Consider the following 21,419-nt stretch of genomic DNA (forward strand, 5'->3'; position numbering starts at 1 on the left):
CATTCAGAAGGTGACAGTATATGCTCATGTCTGGCAGTTGCTCTTGTACCATTCTCTGAAAAGGGACATCATCGCTTTTTAAAGGGGCAGCAAGGGCTGCTGCCAGTGTGAATGAGACTGAATATTAATGTTGTAAAGTACTGCGTAAACCGTTGGCACTATATAAATTCTATGTAATAATAATTTTATAACACACTATATTAATGCTTGGTTTTTATTAGGTTTGTACAAACATACAGGTTCCAGAACTAAGCAGATATCCAAATACTTCAATTGCATATGATTACAACTTTAAAAAGACTCTAGCAATATTCCATTCCAGTCCAAAATGAATAAAGCTGATAACCTCCATTCCAAGTCCCATTCCATTGACTTGGATTACACAAGCATTTCAACAATTAACCTGCAGAAACCCCTCTGACAGTTTTTTACTGTCTGGGCAGTGGCGGCTGGTGCTCAAAAAATGTTGAAAAAAAAATCGTTTGCTGCCACTGTGCCCTCAAATGCTGCCACTGTGCCATCAATTGCAGCCACTGTGCCAAACACTGCCACTGTCCCTATTAAATGCTGCCACTGTGCCCATTAAATGCTGCCACTGTGCCATCAAACGCTGCCACTGTGCCCAATGCCCATCAAATGCAGCCACTGTGCTAAACGCTGCCACTGTGCCTAAACCCTACCACTGTGCCCATCAAATGCTGCCAATGTGCCCATCTGGGATCCTCCGTGCGTCTACTGCCTTCATCATCTCCCATCCTCTCCTCCTGATAGGCGTCCAATATCGACGTCTGTCGTTTCAGCCAGTCAGATGACGGGTAACAGATTCAAGCACCTGATTGGCGGAGAGGTGGTTTAGTGTTACTAAAGCGGATAGTCATTCGCTTTTCTAACACAGCTGAGTGACAGTGCTTGCAGGTCACATTTTTTGATGCCTATGGCTCTAATCAGGTGCGCCAAACCCCCCCACCACCACCACCACCACCACCACTGTAATTCAGGCGCCCTGCACACGAAAAGGGTTGCGCGCGCCCGAATAAGGGGTGGCAGCAGCGGCCATAGATAAATTCATACAATGCATGAATCAATCTACTGATGATAGAGGGGCTGACAGGAGAGGAGGGTGGCGCCCGTGCGCCCTTAATGCATGGGCCGACACTGTGTCTGGGTCCCCACTGGGGAGATTATCCTTCATTATATTTATGACCATGGTCACCGAGACAGTGAGAATTACAAAATGTCACCAGGACAGGAAGTGAGGGCAAATCTTTCAGTGTGGTTAGTTGTATAATAGAGGAAAATGAATTCTCATAAAAATAACTTGACAAGGGTTCTCACCATTTCCTAGCTAAAGAGAAAAGTTTTGGATGCACATACAATTTAAAAGGCAAAAACTGATCAACGATACAAGTCCTGGGCAGATATATAAGGATTTTATATTGCCTCACAGTTAGACTTTATTATTGATTCAAATGCAAGCAATAGTAGTGAATAGCAGTGATTTTGTTTCAATCGGCTGACGTAGCACAAAGGTATACTCAATCACCTTGCTGTTGATCTATCTCAAGATATCAAAAATATCATTCAACACTTTTTTTGCATAATTTATAGGCACCTACAATCGGTTCTGTGGCCTTTAGTACAGACTCTTCATACAATCAATAAGAAACCATTGATAAATGATTTGAGCAGCCAAGTCCTGGTCAGAAATGAAAGTTGGGGGAGCATAGCAGAGCTGCAGTGCCCCACACCCATGGGAATGTGACAAGAGATTTTCCACCCTGTAGGTACCTGTAAAAGTTGTTAACTTACCTGTGAACATAACAGCGGTTACCAAAGGTCCCCCACTCCTCTTCAAGTTGGATCCCTATTAGATTGTAAACTATGCTGAGCAGGGCCCTCTTAATCCTCTTGTATTTTGTTGTATTATTTATAACTGCATTGTCTCCCTTTTATATTGTAAACGCTGCATAAACTGTTGGTGCTATATAAATCCTGTATAATAATAATATGAAAAAGAAAATCTGCATCAGTCATCAGTAAATGATAAACATCAGCTACAAAAATGTGTTGCTCATATTATGTGGTTTGCGTTCCTTCCCAAAGAACAGGGCAATTTATTTAGTACTTGGTTAAATTGAATTAACTGGAACTATAGCGGCTTATTTAATTATATATTTTCTTTGGATAAAACGAGTTGTCAGTTAATTATTATACATCGTGTTCAATGGTTTATGGTTACCAAATAAACAAATATATTTATTTCATTATTTTAATCCAATAATAAAGAGCTGTAACCAATGTTCTTCCATTATATGAGCAGTTTGTTATTATTTTACATAAGGCTATGTGAGGTCTGCCCATGATCTGACGATCGATTCTTTTCTATATTGGTTATACAAGGTTTTAAGCTATTGGATTGGTTTGCTCACATAGATTGGCTGATCAAATAATTCTATCAAAGTGTGTGGGGCCACCATAAGACGGATCAGCGAGTGCCCAGTGACATCTCATCCTCAGGGCATGCTGTATTTATGAAGGTCCTTGAAGGCTCCTCTATATAGTCACATACTGCCCTAGCTGATCCTGTGATTGGGCGGTTTGTACCATACACGTGTTTCGTGTCGTGTAAAGTGGCGGAAGAGACTGCAGTATTCATGAAACACAATGTTTACACAGCAGGTCACCTTCATAGGGCCCCGCACACAATGTTTATCAAACACTAAACTGGTTTGTCCCAATCCCTGGTGACTACACTGGCCCCAGGCCGTTTCCGACCGGCCCCATTCTGTCTCACCGCTCACACAGGTGCTTTAAAGAGAACCTGTTATGTGTAAAGCTGGAAAACTGTTTTGTGAAGTAGATCAAGACAGATTTTTACAGTGAAAGAGGGCATTGGGGGTTATTTACTAAAGGCAAATCCACCTTGCACTACAAATGTAAACTACAAGTGCAAAGTGCATTTGAAATTTCACTTGGAAGTGCAGTCGCTGTAGATCCAAGGGGGACATGCAAGGAAAATAAAAAATAGCATTTTGGCTTGCACATGATTGGATGATAAAATCAGCAGAGCTTCCACTCATTTCAGATCTACCCCTTAGATTTACAGCGATTGCACTTCCAAGTGCAATTTCAAGTGCACTTTGCACTTGTAGCGCAAAGCGAATTTGCCTTTTGTAAATAACCCCCATCATGCATAAGGCGAAAAGAAAAGACCGCATTAAGTAAAGTTAATGACACCCCCAAATCAGTTTGCAAATTCCAGTGCGGACCATAAAAAAAGGGTCCTGCTCCATTTTGGTCCGAATGCGATGCAAATTCGGCCAATAAAAACTGTATGACTGAATTAGCATTGCACAGACATCGCATGTGATGTGCACAGCACAGCAATATGGTGTGAATCACATGCAATGTCTGTCAGCATGCAAGTGTGAACCCACCCTTATATAAAAGAAGGTCAGTGGTGTCCATTTATGAAGCAGTGAACAGCGGTGATCCCTAGGATCAACGGTAAACGGTTTATGAAACAGAGATAATCGGGGGAGAAGATGTTTGAACATATTCTCCCACTGATGATCTCCACACACAGAGAATCCTCATTGACTGACACAGAAACGGGCAGTTTATGAAGCTGCGATCCGTATCAGAATTCACACTCCCCGATTCACCAGCACAGAGGTGGAGAATTGGGGAGTGAAGAGAGAATCTTAGGGGGGATTAGGGAGGAAGAAGGAAGATTATTAACTTCCTTCTACTTCGATCAGACCCCCCTGTCATATTTATGTGATATATATATATATATATATATATATTTTTTTTTTTTTTATGTAGGGGAACTCTTTATTTTATTAGCATTAACCACGCTGTCTGTCCGTGTACATAATTTAACACTGCTTAATAAAAGGACATCTCGGTGTTTCAGTGAATTTCTGCAATCTCATAAAGTCTCACGATATGCCAGTATCAGGGGCCGTTCTCCACTGTTTGAAGCATTTATAGATAGTTCTCTCCTCCGAAGGAGAAGTGATCTACACTGCTTCATAAACTGGTATCCAGAGGAGAACGATCTCCTCTGAGAATGCCGGAGAACGAAGCAGTGAAACTTTTTCACTGCTTCATAAACAGACACCAGTATGAGGGGTCTTTGGGGTAACACCAGATCTGTATTCAATACTACCATCTCATTGAGCCCCACCCAAACTATCAATTTCTGAATGACGACTATGCGGAAAAAAAAATCATTGTTCTGATAATTCCTTTTAGTCATTATAGCTAAAACACCAGGGTAAGGATCCTAAAATAGTTCTATGTAAAGTTGTCATTTATAAATCTAAACTTTTTTTTTTTTAGCTTTAATTTTTAATAATATTTTCTCATCATAAAATATATTGCAATACAAATATAATTTTGGTTACAGGTAAGTGTGGGTGGAGATCTGACTCCATCCCTCGGAGGCTCCACCCCCTGCCCTGGTTACACAGTAGAGGATTGTCAGATGCAGCAGAGTCAGTGCAGGGAGCTGTCACTATGGAGAGAAGTCTGTATGTCTGTCTGCTGCTCCTTCTCTGCTACATCCAGCAGTGTCACTCAGGTGAGTGCATCTGATATCCAGCACAGGAGAGGGGCTCATCCCACACTACGAAGTCTATGTGCCAGCATCTGCGCATTTCCCACTGAAACAATGAGTTATCTATCCGATCAGGAATTTACTATTGTTTATAAAAGTGGGGTGGAAGCTGTTACATTTTATTTTTACATTTTTTTAAATTTAAGTTTACTGTAATTTACTTATTTGTATGTTGCGGTTATTCTTACAGTAGCAGTTAATATTTTTTTTTTAAATGTTATTTTATTTACTGTCACTTTTTATTTTTCCTTTTGTTTCTGCTTTTGTTACGGCTTGTTCATACCACACAGTGAAGCGCGCTGTTGTAAACGCTTATTGTCGTGCATTGTTAAAGCGCATTGCTTTTTTTTTTTTTTTTTTTTGCCAGTTCTTTTTGTATTATTATAGATGCACAGATTGAGATGTGGTTTTGTGTGTTGCATTGTGTAAAAACACACACAATGCACTGGTATGAAGGGAATAGGGAACATAAAAAAAAATGGTTCTTTCAGGGTCCTTGCGTTGTACCTGTGTTAATCAATGCAAATCAAAACAGCTCCATGCACGTTATTAAAGGAGCCATTGAGCTTCTCTGTAATTCTAAGCGTTGACTACATGTTTTTGTGCTGAAAATAAAATATAGAATGTCTACATTTTTCCTGAGTGCAAGCTAACGCAATGATTTGGTTTGAACTGGACACACAACAATAGGATTTGATGTGCCCTTGTATTGAGCCTTAACACACTATGTATGACCATGCCCTAAATGACTTTATAAACTTTTTCAGGTAATGTAGCGTTAAGGCTACCTTCATATCTATGCGTTTTTTAGTGTGTTAGCAGATCCACAGAGACACACTACACTCCATTTACCTTTATTTCCTATGGGTCCCGTTCACATCTATGCAGTTTCCTACAGTGTGTTTTTTTGGAAAGATGCAAGGACTTTTTTTTTACAAGCAGCATGGTGCATATTCAGCTCAATAGACTTCAATAGACTTGCATGAAAAAGTCGTGTACATGCGTTACTGGTGGATTTTCTGCATGACAACAGACACTTCCTCCTAGCACTTCCTAAAAAATAAAAAAATGCATTAAAACGCACATGAAAAAAGGAAAAATACTGCTCCACAAAAACGCACATGCATAGATATGAACCTAGCCTTAATGTAGCTTTGTGTCCCACAAGGTAAATTCCAGAATGCACCCATACTGAGTTCCTATAGTTTATTAGCTTAATATACTGTATGAGAAATGTACTCTGATTTAAAAAAAAAAACAATTAAAATTTGTATTACTTTTAAATTTTGTTAACAATAAATGCAGTATTAAAATCTTCTAGTCAGATTCTATTTGCTGCTTCTGTATCAATCCACTAATACTTTAGGATGGTTGCACAAACCTTTCTGTGATTTTTTTTCAAAGTAGCCACATGCCCATTTTATTTTGATGCCAACATAAGTCTGTAAATTTCTCCCTTTGTCATGCTGGCATGGGGAAAGTGCTCCACCCCAAGGGGCCTGACCTGTTTCCGAGCGGACTCCGATTCATCATCTTCGTGTCAAGAGAAATATCTCCCCCACTGCTACATTGTTGCAACTGCTTTGCAGATTAAAGGATCAGTCCACCCAAAAGCGAACCCCCCCCCCCCCCCCTGTCATGGGTGCAGGGATGGTAGGAACTCCTCATAATGGGCACAGCAGGTGTGCAGACCCTTGGAACATAGCACATAGGAGTGGGAACAGCCAACAATACAGCAATAGTTCTATTGCGCGACATACTGTATATAATGAGCCTGCAATAAAGATGTTTTTTTGCATCACTAACATCATCTGTTTTCTTTTTTTCAGCATCCAATGTGACGGTAGAGAGTTTATTGCAATGTCCAGGTGGGTCATCTGAGTCTATTTTTTAGCTACATATTTAGACCGATTGATAATCCTAAAGCACTGACACCAGCTGCTTCTTGGTTCTATTTTGGACCCATTAGGCATTGCGTTAATACACATTATATCACACATTCATTTGTATTGCATTAAGGCAGGCAATTTGAAACGAATGGACTGATAACACACCAAAGGTCCCAAAAATCATGTGCCGCAAATTCTGTAATGTTGTACATTGAGGCATGCTACAACTCATGTGAGCTACCATAGGGCATTGGGTTGCAATTTAAAATGAATTGCACCACAATGCATGTAGTGTGTTATTACATGTTGCAACAACCCAGTAGTGTAAATGGGCCCTTAAAGTGGAACTAAATGTAAAAATTTTAAAATTGCAAGAAATCAGGATTTTTATTGCAGAAGAGACATGCAATGCAATAAAGTACAGTTACCTGCCTATTTGCAATCCTCAGCAGAATGTGCACAGCTTAAGGCCCATACACACGATACAAAAAACTGAAGTAAAATTTCATGTGACAAATGACCTGCCAATTTTCAGATCGTTAGTATGGTGTTTCCGGTTTTTTGGCCAAAAAAAGCTGGATGTGCAGACTATAAAGTTTTTGTCGTATGTGAACTCAATGTCTGATTTTCGTTTAATTAGTACAGTTTTCGTCCGAAAAAAAATGTAAGAGCAAGACTATGCAGCCTCAGAAACAAAAGAATACATACAAAACAATTCAACACATTACGTCAGTTCTGAAGTTGTATTCTTTTGTAAACTTTTCTCTACCTTCAACTCTCTACTTCGTCCTCCACCCACTGACTCACTCACTGCCCAGGAGATTGCTAATCACTTCAAAAACAAGATTGATACAATCCGTGATGAAATCTCCACTCTACAGGTATCTCCCCCAGTTAAGACCCCATGTCAACAGGTACAATTGACACTCCCCTTATTCAAATCTGCTACTACAGATGAAGTTGCTAAACTCCTGTCTAATGCCCACCTAACCACCTGCCCCCTGGACCCTATTCCCTCTTAAATACTACGATCGCCATCTGACTCTATCCTACACTCCCTAAACCACATCTTCAATCTCTCCCTCACCTCTGGAATTTTCCCCAATGCTCTAAAACATGCACTGGTCACCCCCATACTTAAAAAGCCATCCTTGGAGCCTACCAATCTTAACAACCTATGCCTTATCTCCTTGTTCCCCTTTTCCTCTAAACTCCTTGAATGCTTGGTTTACAACCAACTGAGTGACCACCTCATTAAGAATAACTTTCTTGATCCCGTTCAATCTGGATTTCGCTCTCAACACTCCACAGAAACTGCTCTTTTAAAACTCACAAATTACCTACTAACTGTAAAAACCAACGGACACTATTCTGTGCTCTTCAGTGGCTCTCATACTACCTATCCCAACGCACCTTCAGTGTCACTTCATATCATATCATTTCTACATTGACGACACATAAATCTATCTCTCCACCCCACAACTCACTCCATCAGTCTCCTCACGCATCACCAACTTACTAACAGACATATCTGTATGGATGTCACACCACTTCCTCAAACTCAACTTGTCCAAAACCAAGCTTATATTATTTCCTCCCCCACGTGCCTCTTCCCCTGACTTAGCTGTCAAGAGCAATGGCACAACCATCCACCCATCCCCACATGTCAGGGTGCTAGGTGTTATCCTGGACTCTGAACTCTCCTTTGGGCCCCACATCCAATTGCTTTACAAAGCTTGCGGTTTCAACATCTCTAAACGACATCCCTTTCTAACTACTGAAACCACAAAGCTCCTGATTCACTCCCTGGTTATCTCTCGCCTTGATTACTGCAACTCCCTCCACATTGGCTTACCATTGAATAGACTAACCCCCCTTCAGTCCATCATGAATGCTGCTGCCAGACTCATCCACCTTACAAACAGCTCAGTGTCTGCTACCCCTCTCTGCCAATCCCTCCATTGGCTGCCACTTGCCCAACTAATTAAATTCAAAATACTAACAAGTTAAAAAGCCATCCACAACTCTGACCACAGCTACATCACTAGCCTAGTCTCAAAATACCAACCTAATCGCCCTCTTAGTTCCTCCCAAGACCTCCTGCTCTCTAGCTCCCTCATCACCTCCTCCCATATCCGCCTCCAGGACTTCTCCAGAGCCTCGCCCATCCTCTGGAATTCGCTACACCAATCTGTCAGACTGTCTCCAAAGTTATCCACTTTTAGGAGATCCCTGAAAACTTTCCTCTTCAGAAAAGCCTATCCTGCCTCCATCTAACAACTGCACTATTTTCTCCATTAGCTCATCCCCCACAGCTATTACCCTTTTGTATAACTTGACCCTCCTTCCTAGATTGTAAGCTCTAACAAGCAGGGATCTCTGATTCCCCCCTGTATTGAATTGCATTGTAATTGTACTGTCTGCCGTGCTGCGTAAACTGTCGGCGCTATATAAATCCTGTATAATAATAATATTCTGTCATACTAGAATTTTCGTATGGTGAATAACCTTTTCACTTTCGACATGAGACTAGCATGCAACAAAAAAAACGGACGATCGGTTGTTTCGAAAATCTGATTGTGTGTACAAGGCTTTAGTTTACATTTTAGCACACTGCACTCCCATGTGCATATGTTTGGCCATGCCAATCAAGTGGCTGAAGGCCAGCACTTGGAAAAACCTGGGGAGAAGATGCCATTTCTGGTGAGAGACTAAAGCCGGTCATAGGCAGTTCGAGTCTCTGCTGAACCGGCCAAGATTCAAACCATGTATGGGCAGACTGAATGTATCAAAGTTGATCTATCGATGAACATGGGTACAACCAGTCGGTCCGATTTTACATGCTATGATTGCTCTTATAGCCACTAGCAGTAATCACTGTGTTCTCCTGGTGAAGGTAGCTCCCCATGCCAGGAGAACACAATGGCTCCAAGAGAGTTGCAGGAAAGAGAATCGCTCAATCTATTACTGGCTTAAGGTAAGTATGTGTGCCTGTAGTTCTGCTTTAAATTAGATTCACATCTATGGTTGTGCATGCATCAGCACACAGTACAACCACACAGCTATGGTTGTAATGCATCAGCTTGTCCCTACAAGCCCTAAAGATGCCTAAAGATGGGGACCAGCTGACTTGTTCTTGATGGTGCATGTTTGGGGTTTGCTATCTTTGGCCTTGACTCAGTAACGTGAGTGATATGGAATAGACATGCAAATATCAGATGTCCCAATGCTTCATTAGCTGTATGTTAGTCTTTGTCCCCATCAGGGAGATTCCCTCTATTTGTCCTGTTTACCATGATCATTGAAAGTGAAAGTAAAAGAAAATTTCAAATTCTAGGTTGTCACCATCAAAGTAATAGTGGGGAAATCTTTTAATGGGGACACTACCTGGGGGTAATTCTCTTAATTTGTAGGGATATCTTCCAACTTTCTGTTTGGCTTTTGGACAGGAAGTTAAAGAAAATCTCTGCAACGGGACACAGATGATGTAAAAAAAAAAAAATGATCTGACAGGGGTTTTTAACTCTTCCTTGCTATATCCAGAATTAAAAAAAAAAAAAAAAGTAGTGCCTTTAGCTCTACTTTAAGTACAAAAGCCAACTAGAACATGTGGCTAAAATGGTCGGATAACAGTCTCTAGATACATTCATACTTACAATAGTACAGTGATCAAAGTCAAGACAGTATCCAATAATCCTAAGGTCATCCGTAGTGCAAGATGTTTAGCTTCAAGAAATAACTGTATAACCAAAGAGAAACCCTTTAAGTAGCCTCTCTATTAGAAGTTTGACTACGGAGAAGTATATGGCTACATTAACAGATATTAACAATGGCGTATACCTGACTCCTGTTTTTTTTTTTAAAGAAAGTACGGATGCTGCTAATGATGACCTTTCCTTCTGAAAGTACTAGCTCTGTCATGCTGATCCAATAGCTTCGGAGCTTTGTGTGTCAGAAACAAGTATGCAGATCAGGAACTCTGACTCTGCAGGTTAGTGTGGTTGATCTGGCCCTGGAGTCAAAGTACTAAAGCCAGGGAATCGGTATGATAGCTAGGAAGTTAGTACTTTCACATAGAGAGGTTAATAATGGCAGCCTCCTCATAGTAGCAAATTTCTTTAAAAGGAATCATGTAGTGAAAGAAATGTGGAGACTGCCATTGTTGACCTCTCCATCTAAAAATACTGCTGGAGTGTCATCATAAGCCAATAGCTTCAGTACTTAGCATTTTCAGAAAGAAGCTAGCCATGGCAGGCTCCGTATTTCTCAGCTGAGGGAACTGCAATCTTCAGTAACCATTGACATCTAATCAGCAGATGGTCTGGTTGCTATAAGTTACTTCACACTGATGCTCTTTGCACCGCTTGTTACACCACTTCTTTTGTTTTTCCCCCACAGACACCGATATTTGTGATGTGGCTAGCCGCTGCTGTGTGTCCGGCATGGACAGTTATGGCTGGATCGCCGCCACCATCGGCTGGGCCTTATGGTTCTTCACGTTGATCCTCCTCTGCATATGTAAGGTTATGGACCTCCATCCCGATGAGCCCAAATACCTCCAGGCCTGAGGGGAGAACAGAATTATGGACATTGTTGCTGCAGACCGATGACTTGGGAAATCCAGTAACTACTGACTTCAGCCCATCATCTCCCATGAAGCATAGTTTTATAAAATAAAGGACTGTGCTGTCTGTTAACCCCCTTCATCTCAGAACACTTTGCAATTAAACCTAAAAATTCCCAGAAGATTGTTTTGGCCCCCATCCAGCAAATACAGTCAGATGGTTCAGAGAACCCTATTGCACAAACAGAAAAAAAAAATGGAGGCCTTCATTGCTGCATTTTAATGAAAAAGCCAAAAATATCACTTTCAGAAGAAGGTGGCAGTTGTCTGTTATTTCCAGTACAGGTTGCTCTCGCTAATATTTTTTTTTTGTTGTTGTTTTGGATAGGGGTAGCGATGAGTTACAGCAAAACTCCAGCCAAAAATATAAAAAAAAAATATGGTTCTTTAAAAGCTATAGTGAAACCATAATTTGCTGCAATAGTTACCCTTAGTCCCAAGATTTCCCCGACAGTTTTTTTTTTCTGCCGTTAGATTCCTCATTCTGATGGTTAGAATAATTTAGCTAATTTCCTCTGAACCGGGGTTGTCACGGACCCACCCAAAACCTGTGACTGGACAGTTAAAGGAGAAGCAGCATGCTGAGAAGCTTCCCTCTCTGCTCTTTCCTCCCAGCTGCAGAAGTTGGATGTATCCTTTATTACTTATTCCTCTCACACTCCAGCTCTGCTGAATAAGGACTGCAAAAGACTGATACCAGGTCAAATTCAGGGACTTACTGCCTGCATTAAAAATGCATTTAATGATGTATTATTAATTACGGAGCTGCATTAATGGGTGCATTTCAAATCTGCCTGGAGTTCAGCTCTAAAATTGTTGTCAAGTTATTTTTTCTGTTTGTGTCTCCTTTGGGGAGATTTTCCTCCACCTCCTGTCCTGGTGACACTTGTGCAAGAAATGACAGGCACAGGTGGCACGAGGACAGGAAAGGCACAGACAGGAATAATAATGAAAATATTGATGGAAGTACTAATTTTTCCCTATTCTATTAAAAAAGTAAAAGTTTTGCATAAGGTGGGATTCCCCTTTAAAGAAGCTTACATTTATTAAAAGCATGAATGGATTTCTATTCATCTTTTTCCAGCGTCATCACACGATCTGTCCATCTCCAGCATCTACAGTTGAATGTTTTTGAAGCAGTATAAGACCCCTTGCACACGGATGTCATAATTTACTGATGCTTACTTATGAACTTCTGATGCCTGTGTGCAAGGGGCCAAAAACTGTGTGTAAATACCCAAGTACTGTGGAGTATAAGCGAGTAAAGGTGCGTAAGCATATAGTCGAGTAAAATTCTCTTCATCATTGCCACTATTTTCATATACTCATATAAACCAGCTTATAGATGAGTAAACATGCACATGCAAGTGAAAGTGATTGCAAACCCTCGCTTTTTTTTTCTAAAAATACCAAAACATGCCTATACTTACCTACTCTGTGCAATCGTTTTGCACAGAGCAGCCCAATCCTCTTCTTCTGAGGTGCCCCATTGGCGCTCCAAGCACCTCATCTTCTTTGCTCTCGAGTCCTTCTGCTGCAGCAACAGAAGCCAATATCCAATAAGGAGAGCAACGGCAACTGGAGCCGATGCACATCGCTGGATCGGATCGGGCTCAGGTAAGAAAAAAGGGGGGGGGGTTCTGGGGGGCAGCAGCAGCACAGAAGGTTTTTCACCTTAATACATAGAATGCATTAAAGTGAAAAACCATAAGGCTTCACAACCACTTGAATGACTACACTCAAATGAAAACTTTTCTATTTTTGTTTTCCTGCTGTGTACTCAGTGCTATATTACTAATCTTTACTCTGCCGTGTGCAATGTCCTATAGAGAACAATGCATCTCCTTTCTTTCTTTTTTTTTTTAATCCAACAAAATTTTATTAAATTTGCAGAAGTGCATTACAAACATTGTGTTCATTGCAATATAGTTCAACTCCATGCATCTTAGTCTTAATGTTACCCAACAACATAAGTACAACTTAATTTTAACATTATCCCCTTTATTGTTTCTCTTAGCCCATTGTTCACCCTGTATTTATTCCTAGCAATCTGTCAGCCACCAGTTCCACTGGGGCAAGACCCGGCACAATCAGCCACGGTGCCCAAAGTTTCTCAAATTTTTGTGCACTTCCCCTGTGCTGGTATAGCAACTTTTCCATTCTCTGTGCTGTGCTAATATTCAGGGGCATTTCAGACTTCCAGTCTGTCAAATAATTTTCTAGCTTGAAATGCAACTCTATGTATAGCCTCTCTGCTGTGCCCCTCCCATTGGTATTCCTCCAAAGCACCCAGGAGGCACCCAGGAGACACACTCTCGGGCCCTGTGGAAGAGTAAGTTTGAAAACTGAATTGATAGTATTTACCACTCCTGCCCAATATGTGTGTAACTTGGGGCACCTCCACAGCAGGTGTATGAGGTCCCCATGACCTCGTTTGCAAGTGGAGTCAGGCTGCAAGTTCATCAGGTGGAGCCTGTGAGGGGTGTAGTATGCTCTTAACAGTATGTATAGTTGAGTAAGTCGTTGGGATGCCTGAAAGATCTCTTCCCATTGTTCCCCATCCAACTGTCCAACATTTGCCTCCCATTTCTCCCTCACCCTCAGGGGATGCTGCCTCATCACGGATTGCAACAGGATGGCATAGCATTGGGAAATAAATCCTTTAGACGAAACAGCATCCCCAAGGAGGTTAAACACTGGGGTCAAGGACAAATGCCACTCTGAGGACCGGCCCTGTGCTGCGACAGCATGACTAAGTTCCAGATAGCAGAAGTGCATAGACAAGGTTAAACCGTATGTTTCCTTCAGATCCGCAAAGGAGCGGAGCACCCCACCACTAAATATTTGCTTGGGTAACTCCAAATGCTTTTCACCTAGCCCCAGACTACAGTTTGGCCAGTTCAGTGTACGTGTCATTGTGCCATATGGGGCTGCACTCTGTATAGCCATCAGCACTCTGGAGATATTTGGATTTATTCCATACCTTCTGAACTAGACTAAAAGCTGGGTACTTTTTTTGTGCGGTTTAGTGAAGGCTGAGGCCTCCAGCGCCATGGGAATTGGGCCTTTACCCACCGTGTGAAGCATCAGTTTGTGAGATGAGCTTTGCAGCCTAATTGTTGTCCCCTCTGCTGTTACAAATGTGCCAATTAAATGTTGTAGCTGGGCAGCTAAGTAGTACAGCCAAGGATTGGGCAATGCCAATCTGCCGCTGTCTTTGGGTCTCTGCAAGTGCTCCAATTTAATCCTAGGGGGTCTATTACTCGGATATATACGGAATATCTTCAAGGGAATGATCATGGCGGTGGTATGGAGGAAATACAGTAGTTGTGGCATGAGTATAATCTTCATTAGATTCACTCTGCCCACAACAGACAGAAAGAGGGAGTTCCAAGTTTTAATTTTTTCTCTAAACCACTTGTAGGGGAGAAATATTTAAGAGAGTATAATCCCATGGACTAGACGTGATCTGAATCCCCAGGTATTTAAAGGAGGTGGTAATGGTTATAGGACATGAGGAGTTCACAGTCTGTGCGTCATCCCCATCCAGCAGGAGCAGAGCAGATTTTGACCAGTTTATAAGCAAACCTGAAAACCCACCGAATCTAGATATGGTCGACACGGCCTCCCGAAGGGAAAGATCAGTGTCTCCAAGCAGAAGCATGGTGTCGTCAGAGTATAACATGACTTTTTCCCATATGTTGCCATAGCAGAAACCAGTAATGCACTGTTTGGCCTTAATCCCAATTACCAGTGGCTCAATAGCTAGCGCAAAGAGAAGGGGAGACAGCGGGCAACCTTGCCTAGTACCCCTTCCTCAATGCGAAGCCTCGAGACAGGGAGCCAGATGCCCTAACAGCAGCCTGCTGCTGGCTGTAGAGGAGTTTGACCCAGGAAATGTAATTCAGACCAAACCCAATTTTCAGCAATGTTGACCATAGATATTCCCAGTCTATACTGTCAAACACTTTTGTGGTATCTAACGATAGTAGCGACCTACTGCCCATGTTATCTGCCTTTGACTGAATATTTGGGAACAATCTTCTCAGATTGACAGCAGTGGATTCATTGGGCATGAAACCTGGTGTGATCACACCATTCAGCCTGATTGCCAACACCTTAGCTAATATCTTGGCGTCACTCTGTAGCAACGAGATCATGTGATATGCCCCTGAATCCTCTGGGTCTTTACCCGGCTTGAGTAATAGAACAATGTTCGCCTTGGACATTGAAGGTGGCAGAAACCCTTCCTTTTGTGATTTATTAAAAACTTTTATTAAGTGCGGCAGTAGTTCTTCGAAGTAATGTTTATACACCTCCATGGGGATCCCATCTTCTCTCGGGGCTTTATAGTTAGGGAAAGAGCTGATTGCGACCTGTAGCTCCTCTACTGTAAGTGGGGCCTCCAGTTCCACTCGCTGACCTTCATTTAACTCAGGGAAATCAATCTGGCTCAAGTACTCATCCAGGTCTTCTGGGGTGTATGCTGTACCATGACTGTATTGGGTCTCGTAAAAACTAGCAAGTTCCTGCAAAATCATCTCTGGCTGGTGTACTATGTTACCCGCCCTGGCCTCCCTGGTCGAGTCTGAAGGGTCTGCAATAAACATTTTCTCCATTTCCTGAACCCTAGATACTAATTCCGCTTTAAGAGCAGAGGAGGCATGTTTAACTTTTTTTCAGCCACCAATATTCCCCTCAATTATCCATTTGAAGGCACCCCATTGGATTGCAACTGAATCAGTAGGATCCTGAGTATCAAAGAACTTGCGCATGCTTCCCACTATCCCCTCATGCCAGCGGAACAATTTCATCCAAAAGGCGTTAAATTTCCAGGGGGCTTTAGGTAACGTAGCCGGTTGAGCTACTGTGATCCATATCACCACTGAAAAGTTACCCACCACCCCCAGATCAATTCTAGATAAACAACCGTGCGATTTGAAAAAACATGTAAACTGTCTGACCCCCGGGGTTGCAGTGTCTCCAGATATCCACCCAGCCCACCTCTTGCAACAACCGCACCAATGGAGTACCCCTGGAGAGGGCAGAGGGTCTAGAGCTTGGGTGTCTATCCTCAAGTGGGTTCAGACAGCAATTGAAATCTAATATCATTAGAAATGGTATGTCAGGCCTGCCATCCAGAAATGCAAGTAAGAGTCTGAGTACCGCTGCCGTGAAAGGCGGAGGAATATAAATACATGCTAACACACATGACAATGTACCAAATCTGCAATGGATAAAGACAGAACGTCCTTCTGTGTCTATGACATTATCAAATTCCTGGTAATCCAGGGCTCCATGGATCAGCTCGCTTATTCCCCTGGAGTAGGAGGTATGTGTGGAATGGTAGGCTTTCTCCACTCACAATGCATCTCATTTCAGATCAGTAAAAAACTCAGCATTTTTTACTCCCATGTGCAGAAGGCCTAACTGCTGTTGTATCATTTTTAAATTGAGAAATAAATAGAAATATACAATAAGGCCAAATGGATGCCTGACCATCACACCTGTATGACCTTGTTAAAGCAGCCCATTCCAAAGCCATGGCCATTAAATATGATGTTGCCCCACTTTTTGGCAATACTATCCTCCACTCCTTTCTTCTGGGAAGGCTTTCTATGAGACTTTGGACTGGGTCTGTAGTTTGTGTCAATTTTGAGGTCAGGTTGGATGTTGGATGAGAAGACCTGGCTCACAATCAGCATTCCAATTCCCCCCCAAGGTGTTCAGCAAAGCTGAGGCCAGGGCTCTGTGCAGGACACTTGATTTCCTCCACACCAACTGGTCAGTCCATGTCTTTATGGAGCTGGACTTGTACATGGGGATACAGTCATGCTGGAACAGAAAAGGACCTTCCACAAACTTATCACAACACTGGAAGCATACAATTGTTTAAAATATATTTTTGTGATGTAGTAATAACACCTGAACACAATCATTTGGAGGGGAGTTCATATACTATATGGTGTATTTTATTAAAAATCTCTCTAATCTGGCCTCAGAAAGAAATCTGTAAATGTAGCTTTTGTCAAGATTATTTCAAATCTACATTTCTGTGTGAGCATAAGTCATGAAATAATTTCACATATGTCTTATTTTTTCACTTGTCTCTTTTATTACTTTGCTGGGTTGTAACATGCATCGGTTCCCAAATGACACAATCCACAAATACCAGCTCGGACCTCCCCATACAAGACCCTGTACGTGCACATTAAATAAAAATTAACAGAAACAAACGGTACAAAAAAAAAAAAAAAAAAAGGAAAAAAAAAAAATCACAGCAAAAAAAAAAACAAACAAAAAAAAAAAACACGTTACCCCAGACCGGACCTGCCGGCCCATCCCTCCCCAAAACACACACGAAGAAAAACATTACAAACATGTTTATGTACAATGTTGCGTGTTGTGAAAACAGAGACTTGTCGGTACAGAAACATCACATGAAGAGTCCACGAGGTCTGTGCACAACACAGCCCAGAAACCAACCCCTTCACGGCCGGACAGGCCAGCATGTCATACCGCGAAGGATTTGGGCCAAGACCAAAAGCGGTTGAGTTTTGTTTGTCCCAAAAAACGTCAAATGTGAAGAAACTTTGTGTTCTGTTTAATTACACACAACGTCATACTTTAACCGTCCGCTCCACCGTGTCTGTCTTTTTTATTTATTTATTTATTTTTAACCTTCAGAGTCATCCTCAGAATCTCCAATGTCATCCTCAGAATCTGCAATAAAGTTTTTTTTTCTCTCTCTTTTTGATTGTTAATACAGATATGTCAGCATTTGATTACAGAACAGTCAGTTTGTATATTGCTGAATTGTAGCACCGATAATGAACCCTCCTATGGCTGGGCCGGCAGCTGCAGGCTATGAGGAATATACCAGGTCAGTAAGGATTGTATAAGTTTAGTATTTGTGCCATGCAGGCAAACCAGAAGTTGTGGTAGGAGAATAGCAGAAAGTGCATAAAAATAACGGTCACTGAAATTCACTTTTATTAACTTAACCATTTTTTTTGTCTAAAGGGGCCCAATATGAACTTTGTTTTATAAATTTGCAATATTAGGAAACTGACCACTGTGAATCCTTATGAATAGGTATGACCTAAACACCAAATGTTCCACATAACCAGGACACTGTGGGGGGGGGGGGGGGGGGCTAGGATTTAAGTCTACCTGACTGGACCTCTTTACCAACTTCCCTGGGAGCTCACCCCACCACCCACTACTCTGGACTTTTAGAGAGATACCCATTACCATCACACAATGGTCCCTAAAAATCAGACAGGAATGTATAGAATGTATTGGAAATTTTTAAGTCAGAACAACTAACCTACCAAGTCAACAAACATTTGATATTGGGAGGCACTACATACCTGAGTGACTCCGAGTTACCAGCAGCCAATTATTAACTCTTGAAGTTGGTGCCAATCAGCCCACTCCCCCACCCCTCCGTTTTTTTTACTCCCAGTCTTTGCACTGGCTGCACATCTTGTCCCCTTACCTTAGTATAAAGCTACTTTAATTTCTACAAACCATCTGTTCCCATCGTCCTCCATGACTTCTCTTGTGCTGCACCTGGAACCACTTCCCTGCTTCTTTTATGCCTGGTACACACTACAGCTCAATTTGGAGCCGCTGTACTAACAATCTGATATCAGCATAAAGATTTCCTCTGCCAGAACACTCTGATCATTGGCGGAGAGCGTTGATCAGGAGGCGGTCGGCACACCATATTTGGTCATGCCCCTTCGATAGAAGATTGTGTCGGACTAACCCCACTACACACGGGCAAATGTCAGCCAGTTTCTATTGAACCGCCTGATGCCACCTGACATTGTATACTAGGCTTTAGAGCTTCCACCAATCTAGATTGCTTCAAGCTCTTCCTTAACTCATCACACTGCAACCTATTATATCCCTCAGATCTACAAATCATCTGCGTCAATCTCCACCTCCCAAACTGTATCAATAACTTCTTGTGTGCTGCACTGTTGAGCCCTTTTGCCTACTTCTATCAGCCCTTCCACCAATTGGAACATTTTTTTAGACCTTTGAACTTTTTACCCAATCAGGACTCCTCTTGGGCTTTACCTTCAATATGGAACCTTTTCCCTTTGAATACCATTTACCAATCTGGAATGTTTCAAGCTCCCCGTTAGATCACTTCTTAGCGACCTATTATATATCCTCTCTTTAAAAACCATCTGCTTCATCATCCATCTCCTATTCTGCAGCCAGGACTCCTCTTGTGCTACGTCTTCATTCTGGGACTCTCTGCTTGACTATCACACTTTCTACTGATTTTAAATGCTTGCGGCTTTCCCGTAACTCATCTGCTCACAGTAGCCTGTTATATTCTTCAGCTCTTAGATTGTAAGCTCTAATGAACAGGGCCCTCTGATTCCTCTTGTGTTGTAACTAATGTCTGCCTTCATTTTGCAAAGCACTGTGCAAACTGTTGGCCCTATATAAATTTTGTACAATAATACTAATAACACAAAATCCTCCGATCCATCTTCCACCTCCCACTCTGAATTAATGACTTCCCTTTTGCTGTACCTTCACTCTAGAACCCTTTTGCTGGTTCTGTTGGATCTTCCACTAATCTAGAATGACAACTCTTCCTGATATCACTGCCTCGTGATATTACCTGCCTCAAATACCCTTAAGCTCAGAAACCTTTTTATTCCACTTGTTCCATTACCCACTTTATAAAGACGGCCTTCATTGCCAGTGCATGAAATGCACTACCACAGTACCAAACATTATAAATAATGTTCATCCTGGCCAACTTTTCACACCTAAATTAGGCCACCCTAATCATCATCATCATCCAATAAAAGAAATTTCCTTAACTTTGTGCATTTTTTTTTCGGTTATGTGTGTTCTTTTTGCCTATTAATCTATTTTCAATCCATTATGTCCTTTCACTGTACACTTAAAACTTTTATAAATCGGAGGAAATTTAGTGGAGAAATGCAGCGATGGAGCGTTGCGAAGGAATGAATGACCAATCTTTCTAAATGACCCTCCAACATCAGAAATATCCAGAGCAGAGGCCCCCACAGGTCAGTGTCATGTCAGGAAATGTAGACAAACCTTTGCTTTCCAGTATGTTAAAGTAGCAAAAATAGGGGAATATCTAAAAAAAAAGTGGAGCACCCCTTCAAGCTCCTAACCTGACACAAGACAATGGAGGAACTAGAAGCCCCCGTGTCTAGAACAGTTTGAACACACGATTCCCTCTCAGTGCTCCCAGAAGGCTGTGTCGCTGACCCGCCCCAGGGCGAGGTGGCTTTTACACCTCTTCTCCAGTAGTTACGATGCTGACCAATGATCCTGCTGTGGCTTCCATAGGAAGTGGACAGTATAGACGCCGCACTCAGTCCTTATCAGCTGTGGTAGGCAGGCGCCACCACCTGCTTCTGGGAGAGACGGAGCAGCTCCTCGCGAATGGCCTTGATGAGGGAGGCGGAGGAGTGTCCCGGGTGAATGTCCTCAGTGGATGCAGCTGGGTAACAGATAGAGGGCGGGAGGTGCGCGGGGGGCTGGCGAACTGCTGCAGGCCTGTTCCCACCAAACATCTGTGGAGTGCCGTAGTCCTGGGCTCCGTGAATGTGACCCTGGAAGAGAGATTTTTAAAATATTTATACTGAATGTGAAACAGAAGACAATGTTGGGCGTTTGCTGTACATTAATACTTTCATGACCAGAGGTGTCCAGACCAAGTTTACCCAGTTTTGCCAACTTCATGGAAAAAAGTGTGCAGTATGCCTCTTCTCGCATAATTTCCAATTGTCAAAATCACAGCTGGTGTGTAAATACAGCAGCTGTAGAAGCTGCTGCTGTCAAAAGAAAAAAACAGAGCGTTTGAGACAGTGAGGGGGAATTTACAAAGGCTCAGTTCATACATGTCCGGCTGCGATGTCAGCGTGATTTTTAAAAGGAGTCCAGTGTGGTTTTGTTCAGGTGCGATTCAGGTTGGAATTTTTCTATGAAATCACACCTCAACCGGACTGAAAAAAAGCACAGGGCTCTTTTTAAAATTGCACCATGGGCGGCCTGCAGATATTTGAACCGGCTCCCTACAGAAGGTTGCATGTTCATGTGTCATGCGAACTGGATGGGGTTTCCCACCTCTGCAGAAAACTAAAAGTGTAACCCCACAACAGTAAAATCAGTCTGTATATGCAGTAAAGCATGCTCGTTATACTCACTGTGGATCCTAAGGGGTTAATCTTGAGTGTTGTGTAATAAGGTAATTTGATCCTTTCTTCTCTGA

The 21,419-nt window shown here is 42.1% G+C and overlaps 2 protein-coding genes across 5 annotated transcripts in view; one reads left to right on the plus strand and one right to left on the minus strand.

The window, feature by feature from the left end:
* Positions 1–12,200, plus strand: part of TMEM213 (transmembrane protein 213) — a 67,373-nt gene extending 55,173 nt beyond the window's left edge. Inside the window, exons 1-3 of one of the 2 annotated variants that reach the window (XM_077468768.1) lie at positions 4,430–4,588; positions 6,454–6,492; positions 10,912–12,200. In XM_077468768.1, coding sequence (XP_077324894.1) covers positions 4,525–4,588; positions 6,454–6,492; positions 10,912–11,081 — 273 coding nt within the window. In that variant the 5' untranslated portion in view covers positions 4,430–4,524 and the 3' untranslated portion in view covers positions 11,082–12,200. Of the gene's footprint in view, positions 1–4,429; positions 4,589–6,453; positions 6,493–10,911 lie in introns of those variants that run through there. The other variant, XM_077468770.1, reaches the window with a different exon arrangement.
* A 5,029-nt stretch (positions 12,201–17,229) lies between these two features.
* Positions 17,230–21,419, minus strand: part of KIAA1549 (KIAA1549 ortholog) — a 153,434-nt gene continuing 149,244 nt past the window's right edge. For all 3 annotated transcript variants that reach the window (XM_077468767.1, XM_077468766.1, XM_077468765.1), the window contains exon 20: positions 17,230–20,760. In XM_077468767.1, coding sequence (XP_077324893.1) covers positions 20,530–20,760 — 231 coding nt within the window. In that variant the 3' untranslated portion in view covers positions 17,230–20,529. The remainder of the gene's footprint in view (positions 20,761–21,419) is intronic.

This window comes from Lithobates pipiens, unplaced genomic scaffold (genome assembly GCF_037356315.1).
Source record: "Lithobates pipiens isolate NorthernLeopardFrog02 unplaced genomic scaffold, aLitPip1_a1.2 Scaffold_8, whole genome shotgun sequence".
Classification (NCBI taxonomy): domain Eukaryota; kingdom Metazoa; phylum Chordata; class Amphibia; order Anura; family Ranidae; genus Lithobates; species Lithobates pipiens.